Here is a 14,134-nt window from a genome sequence, read left to right as displayed (position 1 = left end):
AAAAAAACACTTCAAACAATGCAGCAATAAAAATTACGATTTGATATTTGCACATAAGACAGAGGTATATCTACTCTAATCCTAGCACTAATTCTCGAAGTAGACTAAATCATCTCACTGTCAATATCTTCATCAAAAGACCAGATCGGCATCAAGGAGAGTAATAAGTGCCGTGATGTAGTCCAAATTTGCCCTCGAATCCCCCCAGTCATCACGAAGCTGCATTGTCACATCCGGTAGTAAAATCCATGGTTGCACTGCAGATAGATACTTCGGCCCACTGCATAGTCAGCCGGATCATTTGGCCGTCCAAGAAGATGCAACTCTGGCTGACCACTCAACGTCTTCTTTGATACACCCAAGGTAACATGACGAAATGTAGGTAGGTGAAAGTGCGCGGGGAAGTCAGTTGTAGGTCACAACTGTCGACTTCCGGAGTTTGGGACTGTGAATGTATCAATGGCAAACCCCTTTCAACTTTGTGGCACTCGGTGCCTAGGTTTTTTTTTTTTTTTTTTTTTTTTTTTTTATAAAATAGAATAAGCACCCCAAATTGACTGTGGGATGAGGATTATTTTGTTGACTCTTAGATGTGCTTGTTTGCCGTGATACATCAACTAATTCTCCTCTCTTATTAAAACTTCTCTCGCCACAATGCCGTTTGGGATTCTAGAATGCAAAAAGATGGAACTCGTGCCCGGCACGGGTACGTTTGTGGCTCAAAACCCCTTGTCGATTGTCCGTCCAAAGGCAGCAGGCCGTCGTATTGAACCACTGACGATACATATAAACAGCTTTCATGAATGATCAGGATGACTTACCACCGGAGCTGACCGACGTCCCGATAGAACTACTCAAGAAGGGCAAAGGACGGTACAAGGACGTCATCCTGGTCCCTCAACCAACCGACAGTCCCAACGATCCGTTGAATGTAGGGGGAGTCCATTCACTCTCTTGATCTCCCAAGCTATGACACCTTTTAAAAAAAAAAATCAACACTAATCAACACTAATCTCACGAATTGCTTGCCCACCTCACAAAAGTGGCCTCAATGGAAAAAAGAAGTGGTCCTTTTGATCGTCGCCATGTCGGCAGCGGTGGTTGGCGCCTACGGACCGATGCTCTCGCCGGGCTTCGTCCAGGTGTCGATCGACCTCGGCATCACTGTCCAGATCCTATCCGAGGCGACGGCGTGGCTGATCCTCTCCATCGGCCTGTCGCTCTTCCTCACCAACCCGCTGGCCAAGATCATCGGCCGCAGGCCCATCTACATTGGCGCCATCGCCATTATGTTCGCCACGAGCGTCTGGGGCGCCGTCACCACCACTTACTCGTCCTTCCTCGCCAGCCGCATCATCGCCGGCATTGGTATGGCCCCTTATGAGATCCTCGTGCAGTGCACCATCGGGGACCTCTACTTCGTCCACGAGCGCGCCACCAGGATCGCCGTCTGGAACATGTTCCTGCTGACGGGCATCAGCGGCGGGGCGTTGATCGCCGGTTACATCATCGAGCGGGACGGGTATCGGTGGACGTTTGGGGTGTGCGCCATCTTCTTTGGCGTCTTGATGCTGTGCGTCGTGTTTCTGGTGCCAGAGACCATGTACCGGCGTGGTGAAGAGACGAGGACGAGGGCGGTGGGAGGTGTCAAGGAGGAAATCCATGGGGAGAAGAGTGCGGCCGAGGAAGTTTCCATGGTTGCTGGTCAGGAAGCGGAACTGAAACACAGCTACCTACGATCGCTCCGTGTGTTTACGGGCCGTTACAGTCATGCACCGCTGTGGAAGGTTTTCTTGAGGCCTGTGGTGCTTTTCTTTTACCCGGCAGTGCTATGGGGGTTTCTGATATACGGTGAGCTGATTATGCCCCCTCAACTTATGGCTCAATTTAAAGTCGGGCTTTGTTGACATGCGTCAACGCCCTTCATCTCCACCACAGGGACACTTATGACCTGGATAGTCGTATTCTCCGTCGTCAACGCCGTCATCTTCATCAACCCACCTTACAACTTCACAATCAGCCAGACCGGCCTGATAAGCCTCTCGCCCTTCATCCTAACCATCGTGGGTGAGCTCATGTCTGGACCACTCAACGACTGGATCTGCCTGTACCTGACGCGCAAGAATCGGGGCGTGTACGAGCCCGAGTTCCGGCTGCCGCTCATGGCGGTGGCGGGGGTTCTCGGCGTGGTCGGCTTCTTCGGCTTCGGCGCCACCGTCCACAACCAGACGCACTGGGTCGGCCCCGTGCTGTGCTTCGGCCTGGCCAACATGAGTTTGGTTTTTGCGTCGACGTGCGTGTTTGGCTACGTCATCGACTGCTACCGCCGGCTCAACGAGGAGGCGTTTGTCGCCATCAACGCCAGGAACCTGCTCACTTTTGGCTTCACGTACTTTATCAACGACTGGCTGGCGATGCAGGGGCCCCTGGTTGTGTTTTGCATCCTGGGGTCGTTGTTCCTGGGGGTTACTTTGCTGACGGTCCCTTTGTGGTAAGTTGAGACTCGATGGTCATCTTTTTAATTGGTGCAATTGAGTTCAGTTAAGTTTCCCCCTGATTGTGCTACAAAATAATTGGCCGATGTTTGGCTAACACTAAGGAACCCCCTTGTCTAGGATCTTTGGAAAGCGTCTCCGTAGCTTCACGGGCCGGAGTAAATGGTTGCAGAACTTTATGAATGATGAAGATTTGTGATTTAGTTTGAACCTGTGTCTCACCACAGTACCGGTAGATTGGATAGTAAGTGTTTGTCTATCTTATTGATTTCGCCGAGACTGATCGTGAATATAACCTTCCGTTCTAGACTAGACTAGACTAGACCTAGAACAAGGTATATAGTATTACGATAGATATCAAATTGAAATCTCACCACCGGTGACGAGGAGAAATCCAGGGCTTACTACGTAATTTGGAGCTAAAGATGCGGAGAAGTTTGGTCCCACTTTTGATACAGTATTTCTTTTTCTTTTCTCTTTTTGTTCTTTTGTTTCTTCTATAATTTTGCACTTCAACTCACGACATCAAAAGTAATCTCCCAGACATGCTTGGCAACAAACTCTCAAAGCTTTCTGTTGGAAAAACGCCCCGTGACCTTATGCCTTAATTGGCCATGCCTACATGTTACATATTCACATATTAATCTTTATTTTGGTTCCAAAATCCGTACCAGAAAAAGTATATAATGGACTAAGTCTAATGCAGCACGCCGTGAAAAAAAAAACATTCTCAACACCCCCAAACAAAACAGGCAGCCAAGCCTATCCATCCGCCCAGCTGAGCCCTGGTCAGTCCATCGATAGCCTTGGCGACTTGCATGACCTTCCTGATCTGACCTTGATCCGCATCCAGAGCTCGCCACTTCACCGACGGTTTCCTAGCGAACAAGATGTTGGTGCGTCAATTATTCATCCCGCAACCAGAGGTATTTTTTTGCCGTTAACCGCTCTCTTAGCCAAGCCTAACAAAGACACTTTCATCGGGCAATTACGAAAACAAGTGTTCTTGCCAATTCTTTTTTTTTTTTTTTTTTTTTTTTTTTTTTGTTCTCTCTAAAACCTTGGGCGGCCCATTGGTTGAGTGAGCATATTCTTGGCGCACTCCACCCGAGATTAGAGAGAAAGAAAAACCAACCAACCTCGGGACGCAGATCGTATAAATTGCGGTTAATAAAGAAGACCGTTTCTGTCTCTTGAGTTTTTTTTTATTCCACTGTTGTCGATGTGAAGTCTATGTTCCTCGGTCTTATTTTGACTGGACCTGACATACTTTGCCTGCTTAAACTTGTAGTATATCATAACACAAGTATCAAGAGAAAAATCAAGTCAATATGAGGATCAGCAGCGCGTCCGCCCTGTGGGCTTTGATGCCCCTTCTATCGCATGCCAAGGACTGCAGGCCACCGGTCGAATCGGAGAAGCTCCAAGAGCTGATCACGGTTGATGGGTAAGTTCCCAGTTTATTATAGTCCTAGGGGCATAGAAGCAATGTCAAAAGATGTGCATGCCCTGGACTAGTTTCTGGACTCAGAAAAAAAAAACAGAGCTAACATGTCCACTTGCAGCTTGATGGGAAACCTCCAGAAGCTCAATGATATCGCCTACGCCAATGGAGGCAACCGTGCGTTTGGCCTTCCCGGCTACGCAGCATCGGTCGACTTCATTTTCGAAGAGGTCTCCAAGCTCAAGGGCTTCACCGTCAGCAAGCAGGACTTCCCAGCCCTCTTCACCCTGACCACTGCGGCCGAGACCCGCGTCGGCGACGAGTCCCTGCGCACCGTCGCCCTCACCTACACCCCCAGCACGCCCAACGGCGAGGGTATCACCAGGGAGCTTGTCCTGGGTCCCGAGGGCGCGGCCGGCTGCGACGTGGCCAACTACGCCGACATCGACGCCGAGGGCAAGGTCGTGCTGGTCGAGCGTGGCCTGTGCCCCGACGGCACCACCTTTGCCGGCAAGCTGCTGGCCGCCGCGGCTGCCGGCGCCGACTCGGTCCTCATCTACAACCTCAACGACCAGAAGCTGACGGCGGGCTCGCTGTCCATGCCCAACCCGCTCTACGCCCCGGGGGTCATCGTCGACAGGGAGCCGGCTCTCCGGCTCAAGGCTCGCCTCGAGTCGGGCGAGAAGATCGAGGTGTTTAGCAACATCCAGCAGCTGATCGAGGAGCGCATCACACAAAACGTCATCGCCGAGACCACGCACGGCGACGACAAGAACGTCGTCATGTTAGGCGCCCACCTCGACTCGGTCCAGGCCGGCCCGGGCGTCAACGACGACGGCTCCGGCACGTCGCTGATCCTCGAGCTCGCCAGGGGTCTCAGCAAGTTCTCCACCACCAACAAGGTCCGGTTCGCGTGGTGGGGCGCCGAGGAGAACGGCCTCTGGGGGTCCAGATTCTACGTCAACGACATCAAGGACAAGCCCGAGGTCGACGACCTGCTGCTGTACATGAACTTCGACATGGTCTCTCGCGGCGTGCACTACGTCTTTGACGGCGTCGGCGACCGCGTCGGGCCTGGCGGTCCCCCGGGCTCCGACAAGATCGAGGACCTGCTGGCCGAGTCCCTGATCGCACAGGGCAAGGACGTGCGCCCGACGGGCCTGACGGGAGGCACCGACTACGTTCCCTTCCTGCAGGTCATCAACAAGCCCGTCGGTGGCCTGTTCACCGGCACGGCGCCCGAGGAGGACGACTGCTACCACCAGGCCTGCGACAACATCACCAACGCAAAGCCTGAGCTGATCCACCCCAACGCCCTGGCTGCCGCTCACGCCCTCGCCGTCCTGGCCATCGACGGGACGGAGATCGTGCCCAAGACCCCCCAGAACGCAACCATGGCTTCCGTCAGGAGGTGGGCTGCTGATTCCATCAACTCGATCGACTTTACCGCTTCGCACGGCAAGCTTTGTGATCACGACCTGATTTAAAAAGGGGGGAAATTGTGATTAGATGGGGGGAAAAGAGACAAAAAAACAATGATGAGATGAGAGATGATGACCCACGATTAGGACTATTTTCAAAAGGCTTAATGACACTGCTTAATGTTCTATGTTCATCAGTGTTACATATTGTGTGAACAAAAAATGCTGAAATGAGTGGAAGATGAAAACTTTTCAGAGGACTCATTTTGCTTATAACTTGACTTGTATCGTTATCCGCATTTTCGTGATATATTCACTCCTAAAATAACAACACTGGAGTCCTTGGGAGTGAAATGTTCCTGACTCTTCATTGTCAAAAGGGACCAGGAACCACTGAAGATTATTTTGGATGTGATCGCAGTTGCAGCCTCTTGGGGTTGTATCGCAAGGGGATGAGTGAATATAAAACTAGCTATTCACTCGATTCAAATGTATAAACACAACAAATTCTGATTATATTCCCGACACACTTGAACCTCATAGAATCCAAATTACGGTAAAATCGGAACGAAAAGCTGCGTTTCGGTTCATTCCAAATCTGGGGTATAGAAAGTTACCCCCTGCACCATTTTGGTCATGCAACGATAAATAAAAAAAAGAAAGTGTAAACCAACAAAAAAGACCGCTAAAAACAGAAACCAAACAGAAATGCGTTGCTAATCAAGTGCACGAAACAAATTCCAACACTCATGCTTCAACATGCAATCAAACCCGAAACAATTGGCCACTAATTAGGCCCCAAAGTACCCGCGGCCTTTGGCTCAACGATCTCAACCTCTTCCGAGCGCATCCTCGCCACGGCCTGGGCGATGGCACTGTCCCAGTCCGAGTTGTACAGATACAACAACTCGAGGGCAGACACACTGCAAAAAAATAACACATAAAGTCAGCAGATGGTTCGAGCTGGCAAACCCTGTTGTTCCTCTTGTCAACCCCCAAGAAATGGCAAAAACTTACACTGCAAGTCCAGAAACCAAACCAGCCCACAGACCACTGAGCTTCCAACCCAATGCAAAAGCAGTGGAGAGCGAAACAGGGAGGGCTACAAAGTAGTACGAAAACAGGTTCGCGTAGCCCCCGATGGCCTGACGACCTACACCCCTGAGAATACCGTGGGACACGGCGGCAAGGGCGTCAAAGATTTGCATGATTCCGCAGACGATCATGGTGGTCGAGGCAATGTCTATCACCCTCTCGTCGTCTGTGAACACGGCGGGCAAGACTCGGCGGAGTGCGATGAGCATGATCATGTTGAAGACGCCGACTACCAGTGCAGCAAAAATGGCCTTTAGTTTTTGTCAGTATGTCCACTGTTAGTTATTTGACACAATCACAAAAAAAGAATGAGATTTGGAGTAATTTATTGTCACATACCACTTTTGTCGTCGTCCTGGCGGCATCGCCGAGGTTCGCTCCAATGAGGTTTGCAACCCGTGTTGATGTTGCAATTGCCAACGGAAAAGGGATGTTGAACGATGTCGAAGTAACCGTGACCAAGACACTCTGGGCGGCGAGATGAGCGGTTCCAAGCTGACCCGCTGCAATGGTGAGGATCTCAAGCACGGAGAACTGAGCTTCAATCATGATCATGCCCGGGAGTGCCAGCTTGATCATGGGGCCTAAGACGACACAAGTCAACCGTTAGCTTCCTTTGTGTTATAGAGCCAGGTAAAATTCAATCCCTGGACAAGCGTCATGGAATTTGTGAAGGGCAAAAATAAACAACTTACCCCAGTTCCTGAAAGCTTTCCACGAGAACCCACTCCAGCACTCTTTCCCCTCAAACAAGACAACATAGAGCACCAGAAGAATCGGGATCAGGTTCTGAACGATGGCCATGGCACTGGCAGATCCAGCAAAACCCCAGCCAAACCTGAAGACGAACAGCCAGTTCAGGAAGAAGCTGAGGGGCGCCGTGATGAGCAACACGTAGGTGGTGGCGTGGAACAAGCCCTGGGCCTGGACGAATCTCTTGCCCGACTCGAGCGCCGCCACACCTGGCATTCCAAGAATGAGCACCTTCAAATAAAGCGACGACAGGCCGGCCGTCTCCTCACCCGGGACCAGCTTCTCCAGGATGGGGCCCGAGAACCACCACAGGACCGCGATGGGCACCATGAGGATCCACAGGAACCACGTCATGCGCTGCGCCTGGAGGCCGACGAGGTGCTTATGTCCCGATCCGTACGCCTGCGCGCAGAGCGTGTCCAGGCACGTCGCCAACCCCTGAACTGGAACGTAGCACGTGATAGACGCCGTCATAGTGGCCAGGTTGACCGCTGCCAGCTCCACCATGCCCAGGCGCCCGACCGTTAGCACGCTCGCCACCGTCACCGAGTAGTGGAGGAGGAACGTGACGATCAGGGGCGCCGAGTACTGCACCAGCGTCTTGGTCTCACGCTGCCACGTCGTGCGGAGCACCTGTGCCGCGACCGCAGAGTCCCACTTCTGGTGTATCTCGTCCGCCGGCGGCGTCGGGACCGACTCGTCATCGCTGTCGCTGACCGCCTCCGAATCGCCGTCACTCTCGCCCAGAGTCTCTTCCGTGTCCGTGCTTGGCCGACGACGGCGGGCGAGCAGCGGGGCCCGCTCGTCCGGCAAGACCGACTGGCTGGAGGATCGGAAGACATCGGTGGAGAATATATCGACGGGTTGGTCATGGTCGCGGACCCGTGTGCTCAGGAAGCGGCGGTACACACGTCCGGAGAAGGTGGCGCTGCTTCGACGCCGCTGCTCAGACGAGTGCGAGGGGATCAGGTCGTTGTCTCGGAGGAGATCGACCTCGGCAGCCAGCGACTGTTGGAGTTCCTGCGGGTTAGGAACGGGACGGTCGACGCCTTGGATCGAGACGGCCGAGAAGCCTGAGAGGCCATAGGCAACGCCGTTGGGGTGGAAAGCGAGCTTGGCATCTGAGGATGTGGTCTGGGAATGATGATGGCTTGGGCCGGCACCAATATCACGAGGTGGCGTTTGGCTATGGCTGATGCTGTCGCTTCGATGCTCGTGAGCATGGTTATCCTCTCCTTCTTCGTTGTCGTGGTCTTCATCCGAGCACTCTGCTATGTCTCTACTGAGAATCTCTTGGACGATGGGTGCAGTAGGTACAAATGAGGATGGCAGGGGTAGATTCTCTGGTATGATGTCGGTAATACCGCTCAAGATAGATCCATGTCGCTCTCGGAACGAGAAGATGGAGAGAACTGAGGTCCTACGGTCATCTTGATCGTTTTCGGGGTTCAAGCTGTCGTTTCTTGTCCTCGACATTGTGGCAAGTTACTGGTTATCACAGGTGTCTTTCTCTGTTATATGGTGTGAGAAGAATGTACTTTGTGGTGGACTAGACAAATTGGAATGATATGTCCCTGGATAGGAAAGAAAATTTGCCGTTTGACAAAGGTCCTATACGTGGTATATGTTTAGAATCATACAAGAAAGAGTACTGTAAAAAAAAAAAAGTCAACCGGAAGGCCTGTCAAAAGTGAGGTAGAGATGACGACGTAGGCGGCACAACCCTACATGCAAGTCATGTCTCACAGGAAGTAACGATGATGGTATGCAATTCAGAAATGCCAGAGGGAAGTGGCACGTCGGACAGCGTTTTATTATTATAATTGTCATTTATCATTCCAGTAAATAAGTGCAAAGGAGGGGAAGGGCACAGCCACCGTGCCAGTCAAAAGAGCAAGCGACAAACACCCTCTACACCTCCTTTCTCTTATCAGAAAATCCATCACCAGATCCAAACAACGGTGTGCAGAACAAAAAAGTCATATCTCGTCTCACAGAGACCCTTGATGCATTTGCGTGGGCTGGATGATGGTGACGACACGAGAAGACTAACAGCAAGCTAAGGCGAGCCTGCCTGCATGAAGGATGGTTGCTTGGATTGATGCCAAGGAATTTTTGTGGTGGTGTGGTGCAGAATCATGTTGGAGGGTTACACGTTATCGCAGCGACAAACATGATTGATCGCCGCGACCAAAAGCCGGTCTAGACTGAATGCCGCATAGGGAATCTGGGTAGGCTGGTAGGCTTGGTGGGTTAGTACGGTTGGAAGGCAGGTGTGGAAGAGAAGGGTTTGTCGATCAGCAAGCTACTACCCTTGACTTCATTCATGTTTACCTATGACGGGGCCATGCAGGATAGCTTGCAATGGTCCGGCCGTTGTTGGGTTGCACGCATTTGGGGCTGGACGTGGGGAAACCAATCATGCAGCAGGAAGGCATTCTTCACGCATGCATGTTGGTGCCTTCACCGATAGTGCGAGATTGCTAGTCTTAATGACGACGACACACACACATTTCAAGTCAAGGAATATTAATAAAATTTTCTTGACAAGTTGCTCGCTCTCTGTTTTACACTTGCAGCTTGCAGATATTATATACCCTCCAATATATAAAAGAGTGCATACATCAATATGAAGTCAAAACTATCATGCAAAAGGGAAAATGCAACTCGGAATGCTTTTTTTTCTTCTTCTCCTCCCCCCGTTTGTTCTTTTTTGTTTTGGCAGCAGCAACACCAGCAGCAGTCCGATCACCGATCATCCCATTACCACCATCCATTCCTAGTGATCTCCCTTGCGGCGTCTTGCATCACGAACGGATAGATATCGGCCGAGCGGGGAAATTTGTTGCACAACCAAGCATCAAATAGACACAAAGCTACACAGCATAGATCGGACGTTTTCATCCGGAAGGTGCCCGGAGCTAGGTAGCCTTTTAAACTAGAGCTCCCCCCACTCATTCTTTTTCCAAGACAATTAGTGCCACCCTTGTCGAGCCTCTTCATATTATGTACAGCATCAAATTCAGAGGCTGCTTACCAACCAACCAACCACTTTTGACAAGACCGCGACTGGTGCTGATAGTCAATAGATATGCCGTTGATCACATGAATGCGAAGACACGTGACCAAAGCTGACTATCTTCTGGCTGGAGCATACCATAGTACTACCTACTCCGTACTACGGTAGATACATGAGGTGGATATACAGTATATATACGATGTCGGAGTTCTGTCAATGCAAAGTACTTTCCCTATTTACCTTGGGATACCATGCGTAGATAAGCAGAGGTACGTGACTAAATCTTTTCCCAATTCTGAGACCGGAATATCGAGGACAGTTGCAATTCTTGCACGACGTACACACAGTGCGAAGTATTACTAAGGAAAGCAGATAACGGCATTGTTAAACTCCAATTAAAAGAGTCAAACACCCATGAGCCAGCCAACAAGCTCAAGAGGCTCTCCGGGGTATTTGTCATGATGGTAAAGTCCAATCTGAAAAGTCCATAGAAAATTCTGATCTTGGCATGAAATTGAGCGATTCTCCATGCCGAAGCGCAGATTTCTTCAAGAAACTTTGCTGGTCATGGCAATGCGTAATGGCGAGGACATGCACCAAACTGCAATGGGAATTGGCAAACGTCGAGTCGTGCCAACGAAATTGGTTGGCAAATGACAAAACCCGTATACCCCGGAGAGGGCGTTGCGGTAGCTTGGAAGATTCAGGGTCCCTCGACAAGTAAATGAACAAGCTGTAGTCCAATTTTAGATCTAGACTCTCAACAATAACGACGGCGCGATTTCAACGGTAAAGAGTGTGCAGCTGCCTAGTTAGCCACCAAATTGTTGTTGGTATATCACCATCAGACTAATATTCAAAATCACGCCGCACTCAGTAGAGAATAAAGGGGTAGGGAAGTAAGTAATAGAAGACTGCTCCACAAAAGCTTCACCAAGTCTGGTGCGGCTGGCTTTTTCTAGCATTCCTGGTCAACCCAGGAACGCAAAAGACGGGATGGCATAAAACGCCGTGAACCAACGCTGGGACACTTGCCCATTTCAGGCTTAATTCCCCCAGGCCAGCGTTTTGATTCATGTTGGCAGGCAAGGGCACAACGCACAGGCCCCACCACTTGTTTTTTTTTAAATTGGACCAATCCTATCCAAGCTGGTGGGCCCGAGAACTGGTTGTCAGCCATGTGCCGGTCAGGTTCAGGCACACAAAGACGCTCCCTTCCATGGCAACGCTCCAAGTTTTGGTCACTCAAAACCAGCCGCGGCAGACGGGCGGGAGGCAATGACCTTACATTGCATGATCCACGGGGTGGCTTGTTTCTCAATACATCAACGCTCGTTTTAGGTATACAGCAGAGACATCACTCGTTTTCTTTGCGTCTCTGTCGTTCGGTATTTCTTCAATACGAACGACACTACCATAATTATTACTATCGCTCTTGAAATTGTTTGCTCGACGACCCCACCAGAAGCCATCATTCGCTACGCCAATACGACCCTTGCTGTCGTACCCAGTCTTTTTTCTTCGCTCGTCTACTAAGTAGAACAAACAAACGAGAAGATCCAATCTCCTCAATCAGCAGCGGCCTCGTATCCCTGTCCCCTGCCGTTCCGCCATCCGCCATTCGCTCTGCCGAAGCCAATCGACTTTCCCGAGAGACCTTTTGGCCCGTGGCGACGACGACATCGACGATTATTGTCCGTTGGTGATAACCGCGCACTGCTCGATCACCTTGCATCCATCAAAAGTTTCGATCACTCTTAACTGAGCTTCGATATCTCGATAAGCGTCCTTCCGCCCCTTGCGGCCCGACCGGCTACGATCAATAAAACGAGATCTCCCACGATTGTATTCTTCCTCGAAAGTCGGACGAAGTACTTTGAGCATCGTGACGCGACCGAGCGCGCGGCCGTTTTCATTTTTGCATCCGATCTAAGCGGGTCTCTCCAATAATAACAACGACGCCGAGAGAAACGTACAAGAGATCGTCAAGATGCCTGGATTCGGAGACTTCACAACCCTGTGCCAAATGGCACCGTTGCCGCTATGTTCCAACGTCGGGAAAGTCAACAACATAATTGGGATCGAACCCAACTGCTACGCACGCAGTATTGAGTTGGCAAACACAATCATCTTCCAGGGTGCGACAAGCGCCATGCACATTGTTGCGCTCTGCATGACCGTTGTTATGGTTCTGCACGTCCGTGGAAAGTTTACTGCTGTTGGTATGTTGTTGAAGCCGTTGCCAATATTGCCTCATCATCGCACCGCGTTTATCATGCCCCAAAGTTGACATAATTTCTTCAATCTCTAGGCCGGAAGGAGATTCTTAACTTCTTCTACTTTTACATGCTTCTGACTTTTATCTCGCTCTGTGTCGATGCCGGTGTGGTGCCACCCGGCTCAGGGCCCTACCCGTACTTCGTCGCGGTCCAGAACGGTCTCACATCGTCGCTCGTCACATGCCTGCTTATCAACGGTTTTGTCGGGTTTCAACTGTACGAGGATGGCACGCCCTTGTCGTTGTGGATGATGCGCATCTGCTCGCTCGTGGCTTTTACCATAACCTTCCTCGTGTCTCTTGCGACCTTCAAGAGCTGGGTTGGTCTGAGCCCCTCCAACACCATCGGGCTGTTCGTGGTCTTGTATCTCATAAATGCCGTGCAACTCTTTGTCTACATTGTACTACAGATTATGCTCGTAGTGCGCACTCTCCATGAACGCTGGCCTCTTGGAGACATCGCCTTTGGCGTCTTCTTTTTCGTTCTGGGTCAGGTCATCCTGTATGCATTGAGCACGCCGATATGTGAGGCTGTTAGCCACTACCTGGATGGACTGTTTTTTGCAACGATTTGCAACTTGTTGGGAGTTATGATGGTTTACAAGGTATGCTTTCCCACGTTCCTGCTTCTGCCGTGCTTGCAACTGACTCGTTTATGCCCCTCTAGTACTGGGATTCTATCACGAAGGAAGACCTCGAGTTCTCAGTTGGAACTAGAATGAACAACTGGGAGGTTAAGGAACTGCTGCCCGAGGAAGATAGGAGACAGACCATCTACAACGAAGACCCGTACGGACAATCTAGTGGGTACGACCACCCTTACTCGCCCAACGCGGCGGCGCGCCCTTATTCGAAATACTAGAGAAATTATACCGAGTCTCGTCAGCCGCGAAGGTTGTCCGGGTCTTCTTGGAAGGATTCAACATTAGGAGCGATATCCCCTCTACCATATCAGTCATTGGATGGAGCCTTGCGAGAGGTAAAGGATGAAGCGTGCGCTTGATCCTGGGACTGTTTTTTGCATTAGCGGTAACCGGGGTTTCAGGCGTTAATATTGGCTTGGTTGTCACGACTCATTCTACGTTTCTTGCCTCTAGAGGGCCATTCCCCTGCGGATTACATTTTATCCTGTTCTAATTGATGACAAAACCCCGCGAGGATAAGGGGACTGCTGGTGTCGGCCCAAAAGAGATGGTAGCGGCGACACTTAATCAACTTGGTGATGGGTTGGATTCCTTAATCATACAGGGTAACGTAAATGACGCGGGGTAGATGACTTATAGGTACTGCTTTAGCCTTTTAGGCAAAGGTATATAGTAAAAAAAAAAAAAAAAAAAAAACCAATGATGTTTGATGCACTATGTGAATGACACATATCAGACCAAGTGGTCCGGTGTGGAGTGGTCCTCGAAGTAAATAGAGTTAATGAGGGTTACATAGTAAATGTCGAATCAGATGATACATAAGATTATGGCAAGCAACGTTAAGACCCAAGGATGCAGGACACCCCCAGTTTATTCCTGATCACTAACACAATGGGAAAAACAAAAAAAACCTTCTCGTCTATCAAAAGGCTTGGTTCTCGGCTGAATAAGACCCATCAAGGCGTCAGTCTATTTTTGTTCCCAT

General features: G+C 50.5%; 5 protein-coding genes across 5 annotated transcripts; 4 read left to right on the top strand and 1 right to left on the bottom strand.

Moving 5' to 3' along the window:
- The first annotated feature begins 547 nt into the window (after positions 1-547).
- PgNI_09664 (uncharacterized protein) lies at positions 548-2,877 on the top strand. The gene is made up of 4 exons (XM_031129646.1): positions 548-706; positions 795-1,851; positions 1,939-2,491; positions 2,616-2,877. The coding sequence occupies exons 1-2, from the start codon at positions 655-657 to the stop codon at positions 956-958; spliced, it is 216 nt and encodes a 71-aa protein (XP_030977567.1). The 5' UTR covers positions 548-654; the 3' UTR covers positions 959-1,851; positions 1,939-2,491; positions 2,616-2,877.
- Positions 2,878-3,609: 732 nt separating this feature from the next.
- PgNI_09663 (uncharacterized protein) lies at positions 3,610-5,426 on the top strand (the record flags this gene model as incomplete). The annotated part of the gene is made up of 2 exons (XM_031129645.1): positions 3,610-3,942; positions 4,061-5,426. The coding sequence occupies exons 1-2, from the start codon at positions 3,827-3,829 to the stop codon at positions 5,424-5,426; spliced, it is 1,482 nt and encodes a 493-aa protein (XP_030977572.1). The 5' UTR covers positions 3,610-3,826.
- A 364-nt stretch (positions 5,427-5,790) lies between these two features.
- On the bottom strand, positions 5,791-8,956 carry PgNI_09662 (uncharacterized protein). Its single transcript, XM_031129644.1, has 4 exons — positions 7,151-8,956; positions 6,795-7,039; positions 6,378-6,706; positions 5,791-6,283 (listed from the first exon to the last, which is right to left on the bottom strand). The coding sequence occupies exons 1-4, from the start codon at positions 8,682-8,684 to the stop codon at positions 6,148-6,150; spliced, it is 2,244 nt and encodes a 747-aa protein (XP_030977571.1). The 5' UTR covers positions 8,685-8,956; the 3' UTR covers positions 5,791-6,147.
- Positions 8,957-10,447: 1,491 nt separating this feature from the next.
- On the top strand, positions 10,448-10,992 carry PgNI_09661 (uncharacterized protein). The gene is made up of 2 exons (XM_031129643.1): positions 10,448-10,496; positions 10,600-10,992. Exon 2 carries the CDS (start codon positions 10,736-10,738, stop codon positions 10,949-10,951), a length of 216 nt encoding a protein of 71 aa, XP_030977570.1. The 5' UTR covers positions 10,448-10,496; positions 10,600-10,735; the 3' UTR covers positions 10,952-10,992.
- A 494-nt stretch (positions 10,993-11,486) lies between these two features.
- PgNI_09660 (uncharacterized protein) lies at positions 11,487-13,911 on the top strand. The gene is made up of 3 exons (XM_031129642.1): positions 11,487-12,449; positions 12,539-13,110; positions 13,173-13,911. The coding sequence occupies exons 1-3, from the start codon at positions 12,218-12,220 to the stop codon at positions 13,365-13,367; spliced, it is 999 nt and encodes a 332-aa protein (XP_030977569.1). The 5' UTR covers positions 11,487-12,217; the 3' UTR covers positions 13,368-13,911.
- The last annotated feature ends 223 nt before the right edge of the window (positions 13,912-14,134 follow it).

Source organism: Pyricularia grisea, assembly GCF_004355905.1.
Source record: "Pyricularia grisea strain NI907 chromosome Unknown Pyricularia_grisea_NI907_Scaffold_7, whole genome shotgun sequence".
Taxonomy (NCBI): Eukaryota; Fungi; Ascomycota; class Sordariomycetes; order Magnaporthales; family Pyriculariaceae; genus Pyricularia; species Pyricularia grisea.
Note: the sequence above shows the minus strand (reverse complement) of the source record. Positions and strands in the feature narration are given on the sequence as shown.